We start from the raw sequence: 14,783 nt of genomic DNA, 5'->3' as shown, positions 1-14,783 counted from the left end.
GAATTAGTTTTCTACTTAAACATCCTTCCTTTGCAACATATCAATCTAATGTGTCTGATATTGCCATTAACAACCAGATCCATTGCTCAATTAAATTACAAAATGAGCTGCAAAGCCCTCGTTACGTTTCATGTTTAATTTGCACTGGATTCTGCCTATCCGGGGAGGCCTGCATTATTACACCCACTCAACTTTAATATGCTTGCAATGATTTGGGGAGGGTTAATGCAGCTGTCACCTACAAAATTAATGGAAGCAATTTTACAAAATATTAAACACTAGGTGGCCCGTTTAGGTGGGAAACCCAAATGCTACTGGCCCTCCCACTGAACTCTCTATAGTTGATTGGTGAAGCGTGCTCAGGAGACCCCAAGGATTTGGGATTTCTCTCTGCCCCAGGATTGAGGGCTGCCCCAAAAAGAAGAGGGATTAGAATTTTCTGTTGGGCACATCTTGGAAAATCGAGAGCGTCAGTGATGTAAGGTCTACTGGTGTTGCGTCCAGCAAGCTGGAAGTCTGGGCCTGCTTGTCTCCAACAACAAGTGACCTGTGTTACCTCTCATGTGCAGGTGGACTGCAACAAAGGGTCCTGTTCTGGTTCTGGGGTCTTCTAGCTCCTGACCCTCGTAGCTCATCCTGAGCATTTCCTTATTGGGGGAGAGGGTGAGGATGTGAAGTTGGGCTCAATGCTTCAGTCCTTCCCGTCTGCTCCTTCTCCCAGAGACCCCCATCTTTGACAGAAATCAGAGAGGATTTCCAGATACCGCACCCCATGTTCTAAGGCTGGGAAGATCAAAGGGATGAATACTGGCTCACAAAGAGATTAGATCTGGCTCAAAAGACTTTGGGCTAGAAGCACATAAATGTAAAGCAAAAAATGGAAAGTCGCTTTTCTGGACATCGCCAAGAATTTGAGGCTGACTCCAGTCACAGTTGGAGGAGCCCAATTATATTGTCACAACCAGAAAGATCAATTAGTTGACTCAGCCTCAATCCCTGCTTGCTGATGTTATCTGGGCAGGAGAAGCAGAGGGATGGTGAACAAACGTTCCTCTTGTCTCACCTTGTCTGGGCAGAGTAACAAAACCCAAGGTCAGAGATAAAACACAGACCCCACAGAAGCAGAAAAAGCGTGTGAGAGCCTCCTTTCTACCACCCCTCTCTCTGCTCGAAGAGACACATGTAGTTGAGACTTGGCCCAGGTCCTGTGGGCAAATGTCCTCTTCCAGCTCTGAATTCACTCACCATCCAACACACTGACTGTGGCTTCTCTCACTTCCATAGCACCAAGCCCATCATCATGGCATCCTTCTTCCTACCATGGCAAATGTGCTTATATGGTAATTCCTCAGTTATGTGTTTTGTGAGTTATCCGCTCTGCAAGGCTGGAGTGATTCCAGGACTCTGGTGCCCTTGTTCAGTCTGCTCTCAGGCCTCTAGCCTTCAGAGGATGCAAACTTATGCCTGTATCCCTTTGGCAGAACTCAAATTAGGCACAGAAATTTAGTTCTAGAAGAAATTATGCAAAATGTACTAACTAGTTTGCACCCCCAGCTTCCTTGGATTACTGGTGCCATTGTCTCCCTGCAGTAAGGCAGAAAGCAGAGAGTGGATAGTAGGTGTTCACTTCCTTCTCTGGGTGAGTCACTTCAAGTTTAGGGCTTGGGTCACCGGGCTGGGGGCGGGGCTGTGTGTGTAGTGGGCCACGGGCCAGGAAGGATGAGTTGATGAGTCTTCCTGGCAGGAGGACTCAGAATGCTTTCTGAGAAAGGCTCACAGAGGGATGCTGTGGGCTGGTGAACCCCAGCCGCTCTCTGCAAGGCTGCCGGGAAAATGAGCAATATGAACAGCAAGGACAATAGCTAGCCCCCCTCTTACCTGTCCCCCATGTAGCCAGCTGTGCAGTGGCACCGTCCAGTCACATGATCACACTGCCCTCCATGGTGGCAAGGACAGTCCTGGCTGCAGTTCTGGCCGAATGTCCCTGGTGGGCAGGGCTGGGCACACACTGCTCCCTGAAACAGAGGAGGGAAGACACACATAGGTAGTGCAATCCTGAGGCCACTCTCTCCTAGAAGTGGCACAGTGGCTGTAGCCCAGGGACCACCCCATTTCCTCAGTGGGACTTTCTTCCCAGTCATAAAGCATAAGAAGCTGGACATGGTGGCTTCCAAAGCCCCAATTTAGAGACAGGGAGACTGAGGCCAATTTGCTCATCCAATTATTCAGCACACATTTATTAAGTGCCTGTTGTATACCAGGCTCTGTGTTAGATATTATGGATACAAAAGTATGAGGGAGACTCGATTTGTGACCTCCCAATCTACTGGGGAGAGAGGCAACAAAGCAGATAACTCAAGTACAATGTGCTAAGCACTGTGACACTGGCAGACAATAAAGTGCTGAGGAAAAACAGACAGTCTAATTAAACATAGTGGTCTGGAAACACACACTTTATTTCTATTTCTTTCCCAAACCCTGCTAACATGAAAGCAAAGGGGCAAAGGTCTGAGCCTGCAAAGACAAGAGCAATGGAAGCGGAGACCATGCAGGGCACAAACGTCTTCCAAGATATGCTGGAAGATGGTAACCTCAGAAAAGCTCAGGAATCAAAGACACCAAGAACATCTGAAGGTCCAAGGGCAGGTGTGCAGGAACAGGAGGGCTATTCAAATGTTTATAATAGATAGAATTAGACCCCAGACCTCTGCCCCCACTTCAAACAGCCAGGTGACTTCCCCAGTCTGGCAGAAGCCTGGAAGTTGACTTTTGAAGAGTCTGACCCACGTAGGCTTGGACAGAGGGATACCAAGCACAACTGAGGGAGATGCCATGAGAAACAGGGATCCTGTGCACTCTGCCTGCTCAGCAACTAGACTGCTGATTACCATTCCTGCTAGGGATGCAGGTAAGCTCAAAAGCAAAAACCTACAGATATTGGTATTTGAGGGTCCCATCAGTCAACAAGCCTGGAAACTCCCCCTACCTTTCAGCTTCCTAACAGCTTTTCTGAGGCTCACCAGAAAACCTGAACAGGTAGTGGAGGATCACCAGATATTTCAAATGAAATAACAGGTGAAGACCTAAGGAGAAAATACACAAAAGGAACACAGAGGATATAGGAAGTATGCAGGAAGCAAAGACAACTTTTAAAAAGAGAATTACAAACCTCCGTTATAATTAAAATGAGTATCTGTAGGTAGTTATTTGAAATTATTTTTATCTATGAAAGAGCAGAGTGCTATAAAAGGAAATATCCCAGAGAAAAGTAAAGATTTCTTGAAATTTAAAAATAAGATGGCAGAAATTTAAAAATTTTTAGTAGAAGAGATGGAAAATGCATATATTTCCCATAAAGTAGGACAAGAGAGAGGGAGAAGTGCGGGGGTGGGGGGAGGCACTGAAGGAGGAAACTGTAGGCAAAATATAATAAAATTAGAGGATCAGTCCAGGAGGTCTGACATCTAATTAACAGAGGATTTCAGACAGTGGAACAGAGAAAATTGAGGTGCCTAAATTAAATGGGAAATATAATACAAGAAAAATTTCCCAGAATGGAATAATGGAAAGCACTGATCTCTGAATTGAAAAGGTCTAGAGAGTTTCCAGCATGAAAAATGAAAAAGAAAAAGACCCACATTAAGGCTTATAATTATATATTTTTATACTTCCATGGATAAAGAAATTATCCTCAAAGTTTTCAGAAAGTCACATACAAAAGAACAGGAATCAAAATGTATTGGATTTCTTAACTAAAAGCTAGATGATAATGGAGCAATGCCTCAGAAATTCAGAGGAAAATAATTTCCAACCTAGAATTCTATACCCAGCTAAACTAACACTCAGGTGGGGAGTAGCCTCAAAAAACTAACTTCCTAAGCTTCTCTTCTAGAAAGCTACTGAAGGATTTTTTTTCATTAAAAAGAATTATATGATAAAAAGAAAGAAATGGGGACTTCAACAGAAGAGAGAGGTGGAAGGAAACACAGGGTGGCAGTGAAAGAAAGTCCGAGAATGACACCAGGGCAGCAGGAACTGAAGTACACAAAGCTCTGGGGGGTGTGGCCTCCAAGAAAAAAATTGGAACAAAACCCAAATTGAGAGATTTCTAATGGGTCTGAACTTTTGGAGAGGCCTTTTTGAGTTCTGACAGAGAGTTTTAGGGATAAATTAGTAACAATACATAGGTGAGCATATTAACATAAACACTGATTTTGAATTCATTATGTCATCAAATTATGAAGTCATCAATGTCATCAAAATGATTCAACCAAAAATTATAATAAAGTTGCACTGAGAGGGTTGGGGAAGGGTTGCATGTGATGTGTGTGTGTGTGTGTAAGACAGGTCTGAATCTTATCCTATGGTACGAAGTCAACAGAAATGGCAATGAAATGGCAGTGAAGCATGTGATGCAGAAATGCGGAAGGAAATGCCAGAAGAAACACCTACAAGAGGTGAATGCACTTGCCTTTCAGGAGTAGGATTTGTGAGTGAGTCAGGGGACTACTTTCCCCTCCCTCCAGTACTAGCCTTGTGAGATTAGATAACTTAAAACATTTTTTTAAATGTTTATTTCTGAGAGAGCAAGAGCGAGAGAGAGAATGAGCAGGGGAGGGGCAGAGAGAGAGAGGAAGACACAGAATCTGAAGCAGGCTCCAGGCTCTGAGCTGTCACCACAGATCCCGATGTGGGGCTTGAATTTGTGAACTGTGAGATCATGACCTGAGCGGAAGTTGGACACCCAACCGACTGAGCCACCCAGGTGCCCCGAGATTAGATAACTTTAAACAATTATATCTATGAATCTTAGGTCCTTATAAAAGAGAAATCTGAACAAGCTTCCCTTTCAGCCTCCCCCTTTCATTTCTCTTATGGAGACCAAGGATTCTCCCACAATTAATTCATCAATAAGTTCAATACACAGTTATTAAGCACCAATAACTGCTGGCCCAGAGGAAGCTGGTTTACTCAGGAAAATGCTGCCAGACCCAGGTCATTTTTCAATATCATCCAATTTATTGTAATGAATTAGGTGAGAGGCCTTTTAGCTCAGATTTCTCTTCCCCACCTGTCAGAAGGTGAGGGGCTGGTGTGGGGGGAGTGGAAGGGGGAATGGAGAAGGCAGAGGCAGCAGCTGAGGGGACAGTGAGATGAGTGTGTATGTGAGGAGAGGGGCAGGGAAAAGCCACAGAGGAAGGGGCCCTTTTCCTCCTGGGGGTGATAGGGGTTCTCCATAGAGGCTTGCCTTTCTCACTATACCCCAGAAGCTTCTAAGACATGACCAGGACTCCACAAGGAGGCCCACAGAGAAGCTTCGTGTACAGAGTGCTGCCTTCTGAAATTGCCTGGGAAAATCAAGCATCCTGGAGGCTTTTCAGACAGGTGGGCAATCACCTCCTGAAGCCCCTGCAATGTTCCCCAACTGCAGGCACCCCAAATGCCTGAATCCCTGGGCTCCCTCTCAGGCTTGAGCTCCTGGGTCCTGAAGGAATTCAGTATCTTGGAAGGCCTGCTGCCTGGTATGGCTGACAGAACACTGGACTCAAAGTCAGCACTTGGGCTCCGGTCCCAGCTCTGCCTCCTCCCAGATGGCTGAGCTCGGACAAGCCCCATGATTGCTCTAAGCCTCAGTTTCCTCACCTATAAAATGGGAGTAGTAACTCCCAGTCTCCAAGGTGGTTGTAAATGTTACGTGAGGTTGGAGATGCAAAGGAAGCTAGTACAGTGCCTTAAAGAGCAGGCCCTTAATTAGTATTAATTCCACACAAGTAGACATCTGGCGGTCGCAAGGAGGAGGGGCCCAGCACGAACAGGGCCTGGGAAGAGGGAGAGAACCTTAACTGATAGCTGAAGAATAGGTTTTGGGGGATGGGCTTTGGGGAGAGCAGGCAGGGAAGTGTCAGCTTCGGAGAAGGCTGTAGCTTCTCTTCGGGTTTCTCTTCTGCTATTATGAGCTAAATTGTGTCTCCCCAAATTCATATACCTTAACCCCTGGTAGCTCAGATTGTGACTGTATTTGGAGATACAGCCTTTATAGAGGTAATATGGTTAAAATGAGGTGATAAGGGTGGGCCCTAATCTAATCTGATGGGTATCCTTATACAAAGGGGAGATTAGGACACAGAGACACAAAGACACAAAGACACAAAGAGGGAAGCCCTTGTGAAGACACGTGGAGAAAACAGCTGTCTACAACCTAAGGCGAGAGGTCGTAGAAGGAGCCAACCCCACCAACACTTTGATCTTGACTTCTGGCCTCAAGAACGGTAAGGAAAGGCATTTCTGTGGTTTAAGCGCCCCGTCCCCCTCCCCCCACCCACCCCGTCTGTGCGACTTTGTTACAACAGCCCCAGCAGACTAACACACCTGCCCTGTGGTCAACTGAGTGCACATCTCCAACAGTATGGGGTCCTGGGCCCTGTGGCATCTAGAAGGTTGGAGGTGAGGTGAGGCAACAGTTCTGCTCCTCTCAGAACTGGTTTGACCAAATGGTTTGTCAAGATCTGGAAACCAGCCACTTCTTAAGAGGATCATGGCTAAAGGGAGCATAAACGATGAAAGGACTCAGGCCACACCAATTCTCCCAGAGAAGGAACAACTCAGCCTCTCAAAGCATCTCAAGGCATTTCTAATTATCTCCACTGGCCCACGTAGCATGGATGCTCTCAATGAACAGTGAGTGGCTGGTGTGGGCGCTGAGAAAGTGGTCCAGGCACAGGCCAGGACGTGGGCTCCATGAATCATCGTTCCTAGACGTGAGCATCTATGATTTTACAGCCTCAGCTCCAAACACCAATGCCTGGCCGTCTGCGATACCTGGTCCTACTTCTGAGCACCTCAGCCCCATCTCTGTTCAGGCCTGTAGTTCTGTGTGTGTGTGTGTGCACGCGTGCGTGTACACGTGTGTTACATGCCCATACACACACTATATCCAGCCTCCACCATCAGACTGGGAACTCCTAACGGGAGCCGATCACACACCTCCTACCTCCCCTTTGTCTGCAGTGTCCACTCTCATCCAACCACTCACACGTGGCTTCTCGAATTCTCTGTAAGGTGAAAGAGAGTAAATACTTTCCCAAGCTCTTTGCAAAGGCCCCTCCTGGAACAGGCTAATGACAGCTAGGCAAGTGGAATGCCCTACAGGCATACTTAGAGCCTGGAGGTCCAGAGATACTGGGGACTCTTCTCTAGCTCTGCACAGTGCCTCAGTCCTTTGGGGGAGCCGCACTGTGTGAGCTAGTGATTTTAATTTTTTTTTTAATGTTTATTTATTTTTGAGAGAGACAGAGAGATTGGGGGGGGGGGGCAGAGAGAGAAAGGGAGACACAGAATCCGAAGCAGGCTCCAGGCTCTGAGTTGTCAGCACAGAGCCCAACGCGGCCACAAGATCATGACCTGAGCTGAAGTCGGACGCTTACCTGACTGAGCCACCCAGGTGCTCTGGATTGTACTCTTTAGATCTGTGAGTGTAGTGGAAGCTGCTGGGGGCCAACAAGAAAGTGAGGGCTTGGAGGATGATAAAGGCAGGACCCTTCTGCCCAGCACCCTCTTCCCAGCCCTAGCCGTCCCTGGGAGGGGCCTCAGGACTGAGCTGCAGCATCCTTACACTGTGACTCTGCATGCACGAGGGGTATTAATAATTCATACAAATCTGCAAGTTAAATGCTGTGTAAAAAATAGAAACGCAATTGTCTACAAAAAAATTAAAAATATGAAGTCCCCAAATCCATAGGTGTCTATTGACAGTTTCCTGTCGCCTCGAGGAACAAACTTCTCACTGTGTTGGGGAGAAAAAAATTCCTCCAAGACTTCCTCCCTTCCCCTTCTTTGACCACTGGCTTCCATCAGTCTCTCTAGAGAGGCCTGTGGCCCATTCTCCTCCTCCCTCACCCTGACCCAACCTCAATGCCTGCTGCTAGGCCTCTGAAAACCCAGCCTGCGGGTGGTGGAATTCTGGAAGCAGGTGGGAGATAAGAGGGTCTTTCCAGAGACTGGTTCAGGGTGGGAGAAATGGGCAGGTGAGAAATGAGAGAGGCAGCAGCAGCCCCTTTGTCCTCAGAAGAGACAGTCAGACAGACACCAAGGGCTGGGGTTCAGGAGTCCAGAGTCCAGAGACCCAGATTCTAACCCACCTTCCTCTTAACCAGCAGTGTAGCCTCAGGCAGGTCACTCAACCTCTTTGGGCCTCAGCTTCCTCATCTGAGAAAGGAGGGGATTGATGGACCAGTGGTGTTCAGACCTCTAAAAGCTGGGAGGCCCTGTTTTTATGTGAAATCTTACCAAGAACCTCAATATAGAAAGATTAAAATGGAGAAGTGAGGGTGTGTGGGACCCAGAGCCCTAATTATTAGGCTCCCCACCCACCCTCACCCCCAAGAAACCTTAGGGTTCTGTGAAACTCGGAAGGAAATCCTACAGTCTTGATCAATTATTTCCAAATATGGATCTGCAGATAGGGTTGGCTGCTTCAGAATCATCTGGGGAGCTTATTAAAGATAGAGATCCAGGCCCCAGAAAGTCTCTGGTGGGGCCTGGAAATCTGTTCTTAAGACCCACCCCCAGCCCCAGAAACTCTGGCTTGCAGCCACGTTTGGACACTGCTGGGCCAAATCATCCCCTGGTCCTTTCCTGCTCTAAAAAATCCCAGCAAATCTGTGCCCGTGTCAATGGGCCCTGCAAGCATCCCTCCAGCCTGCTCCCCATGACCTGTGCATTCACAGCTTCCCAAAATACCCTGCTCCTGCTCAGTACCCCTGTCCTCTCTGGCTTTGCAAAGAAGTTTCAGGCCCTGGGGGATGCAGCCCCCTGTGTCACTGAGCTTCCCCCAAAATGAGGTGTGTTACTGGAGAGTCAGAGGCGGGGGCGCAGCCTGGGAGAGTCCGATTTAGTGACTCGGTGCTCCTGAGAAGCTTGGGTCATTGGTGGGGGGAGCACTGACAGAGTGTGTTAGCTAAAAAAAAAGAGGCTTGTGGATTGTCTGCAGGATCCAGGGATATAAAACAAGCAATGATAAAGGACAGAGTCTGCAAGTCACTTTGAACGTGCACTGCCTCATCTGAGCCTTTTGCCCACCAGGACAGTTATGAAGGGCAGGGTTTACTATTGTTGTATGGGTTCTGCTTACAGATGGGGAAACAGAGACCAGATGGGGAAACAGAGACTGAGCACTTTTTTCAGGGTCAACACTGGTTGCAGGACCTGAACTGAGGCCTGTGAGGTTATAATTCCCATCCTTTCCTTTCCATTATGGCGGTTCCCAGACACAAGAGCTGGGTTGGTTGAGGCTGCACCAGAATCACCTGGAGCACATATTGAAATACAGATTCTGGGCCCACAGAACAAGGGGGTACAGGCTGGGAATCCGAAGTTCTAGAACTTCAGGTGATCTCTACTCTTCCGGCTCCCCTCCTCCTCCCACCTGTTCCCCTGTGCTCACACCACACCCTTTCTGCCACATTGGGCCCAGAGCCCACGGCAGCTCAGCTGAGTACCTATGTCCAAGGAAAGAGCCTATCTAGATTTCAACTCCTTTGAGCATGAGAGACCACAGGCTCAGAGAGGTTAAGGAACCTGCCATCAGTTCACACAGCCCTTAGATGTAGACTGTCATTCAAAGTTGTGTCCAAGGGATCTCCGGTGGTTATCTAGTGATGCCTGTGACCACAGATAGGAGGGAGGGTTTTCAGGGTGGGAAAAGAATTCAGCCCCTCAACGTGTGTGTGGGTGAGGGACGCTCACACCTCTTACAGAGGCCCACCCAGGTCCTGTGGGCCCACCTACCGTCCAGCCTGGGGGGCAGGCACACTCTCCAGTGATGTGGTGGCAGGTGCCCCCATTCTGGCAGGGGCAGCGCAGCTCACAGTAAGCCCCGTGGCTTCCAGGTGGACACAGCTCCTCACAGCTGCATGAGGAAGCAGAGGTGTTAGACATGGCAGCATTCAGTCAGTGGCAGTGTCCCCAGTACTCCAGGGCTCCCTAGGAATTCGAGAGTCCACAGCCAATGTGAACTGTATTAGGGCCAGTTAGCTGAGATGCAATCCCGCTTTCTGCCAGAAGGGGGAAACAGGGCTCAGACATAATGAACTGGAATGCTGTGTGACTGGGCCCATGCCTATGGGGTAACTTAAGTGCTTAATGTCAAGAAGAGTGTTTTTTGGGGAAGGCTTCCGTGAGAGGAAGACATTTTATGTGGGTCCTGAAGGTGAAGTTAGTTCCACTGGGAGAAGGGAAGGAAGGGCATGCCAGGCAGAAGGAACAGCATGAGTAAAGGCACTGAGAGGTGGTTATTGATCTGGCTTTTAAGGACCTACCTAGATTCAGGGAGAGTAAGTATCTGGGGCATGCCCCACTTTTAGCCTCTGGAAAGTTCTCAGCTATCATGACGGGTTCATGTGCACTGCTGAGGTATGAGGGAGGCTTTGCACAGGATCTTGGCCTTGGGCCTCAGGGAAATGGCCCTGGCCTCTAGCTGGAGCTGGCCCTGGAGTTGGCCAGACCTTGGGGCAGGAAACACCCTCAATCAAGGATGTGTCCCTGACCAGTGTCCTTGGATACCCTCTCAGGATCTAGGGCTGTTGGGAGGCCACTGAGTCTTCAACAGGGTGGGGAGTGGGGAGGAGAACTTCAATCTTGCTCTGAGGGGGTCTCAATTAAGCAGTCTTGGAGGTTCCCTCTCAGTACAGACTCTCTAGAGAACTGGAGTGAGGGGCTGTTTGGGGTGTGAGGGGAGAAGACAGGGGATATGAACAGGCACAATAAATTCTCTGAATCTATTCATGGTACTTACTGCCCAGGGTCCTCACCCATCTCTTTCTCAAATGGCCTGGAAGGGTCGGGACCCAGGTGAGCAGCGGGCGTTTGGGTTATGATCAGAGGAGAATGCCAAACTGAGGTCTGGGGCCCGGACAGGAAGGGCCTCCCGGGAGGAGTTTCGTGAACTCGTGATGTACTTGGTCTCAGCTTGCACCTGTTACCCTGGGGCCTGGATGGAGGGACCGGGGACCTGCGTGGGTGAGGCCTGGGCATTTAACCTCTGTAGGGCTTGGGGTCACAGCGCGGGAGATCTGCCAGCCAGGACTGCCGTGAACTTCTGTCTGTACCCCCTACCCTGCTCCTCAGTGAGGAGCCAGTGGCAGACTGCGCAGCTGCGGGGAGGGAGCCAGCCCCGCCCCTCGGGCCCTGGGGGCGGTACTCACTAGACTCCGGTGTAGCCCGGCGCGCAGAGGCACTGGCCGGTGCGGGGGTCGCAGCTGGCTCCGTGGCGGCACTGGCACTGCAGCTGGCAGCCCTTGCCGTGGGTGCCCGGCGCACAGAGCTCCTCGCAGCGCCAGCCGCGGAAGCCGGCGGCACACACGCAGGCGCCCGTGATGGGGTTGCACAGGGCTCCATTCTGGCATTGGCACCGATTGCTGCAATGGGGGCCCCAGTGGTCGCTGTCACAGCCTGCAAGAGAGGAGCCGGTCAGGGCTGAGGGAATTCCCTGAGGGTCTGTCCTTGGGACGGGGGCCGGAACCGATACCCCAAAGGCCACTCTCTGCGTTGCTCTTCCCTGGATAAGGAGACAGCAAGGGCCATTAGGAGGGAAGCTTTGGCACCTCATAACCTCCATGGGCTCTTCGCCAAGCCACTCCACTAATCATACACCCTAAGAAGATTATTTCTTCAAGGTATCTCCCAGTCTGGGCCATCCCATTCCAACCAGTGCTTCCCTGAAGCCCCTCCCTGGTATTGAAATTCTGGAACCATAAGCTATTCACCTCCCTCTGCCTTTGCTAAATTCTTCTTGGTTGGTTGTCTCTGTTCCTCTCAGCCAGGCTTTCTCTTCTGGTTTGCTACCGCTCTTCTCTGTGACACTACTCGCTCCCCCTTCTCAGTCCCTCCCCAGCCCAGCCCCCATCTCTCTCTCTTTCCCTCTCTTCCTGAAACTCATTAGTTTTCTCACCTCTGGTACCTCACTCTCCAGTGAGAATGCCTTCTAGCTCCCTGCACCCTCTCCCCCCACCCCCCTCCCATCTCCCTGTCACCCTTCCCATCTGTCTCTCCGAGGCTTCTCCTTTTCAGCAATGTCTACCCACCCTACACCCCCACCCCCCGCCCCTGGGTTGCTTTATCTTCAGTTCAATTTCTTTACTTTCCAAGTAGCCAACTTCAGAAGGAGCAGGAAAAAGAAATGTTTCCCTGGGAGGAGCCAGACAGCCTTCAAGATCTTTATATGTAATTAAATGTTTCAACGAGTGATGATATCTGAGCCAGCTTTGCAGAAACTTTCACAGCTGTGGAAAGGACCTGAATGGCAGAGCCCCAGGTAGGTCACCCAGCCTGCTGCCACCTCCCCCTCTGACCTTCCCCTGGTGCAGATAGGACACGCAATACCAAGATGTCCTCAAACCACAGGCTCATTCACTTGAATCCTGGAGTGTGGTGGATGTGGGGTTCAAGCATGGCCATAGACAGGCACAGATAATGTTCTACGAGAAGTTCAATGGAGAAAAAGACTACTCCCAGCTAAGGAGATCAGGCAAGACTTCCTAAAGTCTCATTTGTCTGCCTATCAGAGTGACCAAGTGTCCTGGTTTCAGCACTAAAATCCCACCTTCTGAGAAATCCTTCAGTCCTGGCCAAACTGGAATGGCTGGACACCCTACCTTCTGAAGACAAGGTGCCGATCAGATGATCTTTGTGCTCCAGTGATTCTAGGGTTTAGACACTCAGAGAAGGAAGGCGGCAGGTGAGTGTGACTGGAGAAAGTGTCACTGGGGCAGGCTCAGTATGAACAAAGAGGCAGTGGCGCTCGAGTGTTGGGCATGCACGAGAGCAGAAGGTTCTAGTGAGGCCAGTGAGTACATGGGATCTTTGGGGACTAAGGCATTGATGGAGGAATCACTCCATCAGCCCCACAAACTCCACTGGATGTACCTCCCACTTGCTGATCAAGGTCAAATGGTCAATGTCATGGAGCCTGTCCATCATCCTTTAACAGATGGAACCAGCCTGGGCCCAAATCCCTGTCTTGCTTTATTCCTTCTTCATCTCTGCCCCAAATATTCACATATACAAACTGAGCTGCCAGCTTATGAGTAAGCCCCACCCTACATTTTCTACCTGGTACTACGGTGAGGCAAAATCAAGTCCAAGAGCCAAAATGATCTTGACAAAGAACACAGCTGGAGGCATCATGCTTCCTGATTCCAAACTATATTACAAAGCTATAGTAATCAAAACAGTATGATATGGGCATAAAAACAATGGATCAATGGAACAGAACAAAGAGGCCAGAAATAAACCCAGGAAAATATGGTTAATTTATGACCAAGGAGCCAAGAATATACAATGGGGAAAGGACAGTCTCTTACATAATACACAAACATTAACTCAAAATGGATTAAAGATTGAAATGTAAGACCTGAAACTATGAAACTCCTAGAAGAAAACATAGGTGGTAATCTCCTTGACGCAGGTGATAATTTTCTGGATTTGACACGAAAAGCAAAGGCAACAAAACCAAATATAAACAAGTGGGACTACATTAAACTAAAAAGCTTCTGCATAAGAAAGGAAACCATCAGCAAAATGAAAGGCAACTTACTGAATGGGAGAAAACATGTGCAAATCATGTAACTGACAAGGGGTTAATATTCAAAGTATATAAAGAACTCATACAGCTCAATAGCAAACAAACAAACAAACAAACAAACAAAAATGAAACAAAAAACCCAAACGATCCGATTAAAAAATGGGCAGAGGATCTGAATAGTCATTTTTACAAAGAAGACATACAGAGGGCCAACAGGTACATGAAAAGGTGCTACACATCACTAATCATCAGGGAAATGCAAATCAGAACCACAATGAGATATTACCTCACACCTGTTAGAACGGCTAGCATCAAAAGACAAGAAATAACAAGTGTTGGCAAAGATGTGGAAAGAAGGGAACCCTCGTGCGCTGTTGGTGGGAATACAAACTGGTGCAACCATTGTGGAAAACAGTATGGAGGTCCCCCCACTCCCAAATTAAAAATAGAACTATCCTATGATCCAGCAATTCCAGTTCTGGGTGTTCATCCAAAGGAAATGAAAATACAAACTTGAAAAGATATATGCACCCTCGTGTTCACTGCAGCATTATCTACAACAGCCAAGACGTGCAAGCAACTTAAGTGTCCATTAATAGATAAATGGATAAAGAAGATGTGGTATATATAAACAATGGAATGTTATCCAGCCACAAAAAAGAAGGAAATCCTGTAATTTGTAACAACATGGATGGACCTTGAGGGCATTATGCTGGTAAGTCAAACAGAGACTTATGAAATAAGTCAAACAGAGAAAGACAAACACCATATGATTTATGTGGAATCTAAAAAATGAAGAAACAGACAATAACTGGACTCATAGATGCAAAGAACTATTTGGTGGTTACCAGAGGTGGGGTGTAGGAGGTGGGGAAAATGGGTGAAGGTGGCCAAAAGGTACAAAGTTCTAGTTACCAAATAAATAAGTCATGGGGATGTAATGTCCAGCATGGTGACTAGAGTTAATAACATTGTATAGTTAATAATATGTGAAAGTTAGTAAGAGTAGATCTTAAAGGTTCCCATGGCAAGAAAAAAACCATGTAACTATGTATGGTGACATATGTTGACCTGTGGTGATCATTTCACAATATATACAAATGTGGAATCATTATGTTATATACCGGAAACATTTTTTTTAATTTTTTAATGTTTATTTATTTTTTTGAGAGAGAGTGAGAGACAGAGCTCGAGAGGGGAAGGA

The 14,783-nt window shown here is 48.1% G+C and overlaps 1 protein-coding gene across 15 annotated transcripts in view; it reads right to left on the bottom strand.

Annotated features, from left to right (window-relative positions):
• MEGF11 (multiple EGF like domains 11) overlaps positions 1–14,783 on the bottom strand; it is a 358,471-nt gene that overhangs the window by 68,513 nt on the left and 275,175 nt on the right. For all 15 annotated transcript variants that reach the window (XR_008299110.1, XM_053223847.1, XM_027067570.2 and 12 more), the window contains 3 exons: positions 11,202–11,448; positions 9,787–9,907; positions 1,879–2,015 (listed from right to left, as the gene is read on the bottom strand). Coding sequence is in view for 14 of the 15 variants with exons in the window: in XM_053223847.1 (XP_053079822.1) it covers positions 1,879–2,015; positions 9,787–9,907; positions 11,202–11,448 (505 nt within the window). In the remaining variant the exon portion in view is untranslated. The remainder of the gene's footprint in view (positions 1–1,878; positions 2,016–9,786; positions 9,908–11,201; positions 11,449–14,783) is intronic.

This window comes from Acinonyx jubatus, chromosome B3 (genome assembly GCF_027475565.1).
Source record: "Acinonyx jubatus isolate Ajub_Pintada_27869175 chromosome B3, VMU_Ajub_asm_v1.0, whole genome shotgun sequence".
NCBI classification, from domain to species: Eukaryota; Metazoa; Chordata; class Mammalia; order Carnivora; family Felidae; genus Acinonyx; species Acinonyx jubatus.
This window is presented reverse-complemented; position numbering and strand designations above follow the sequence as displayed.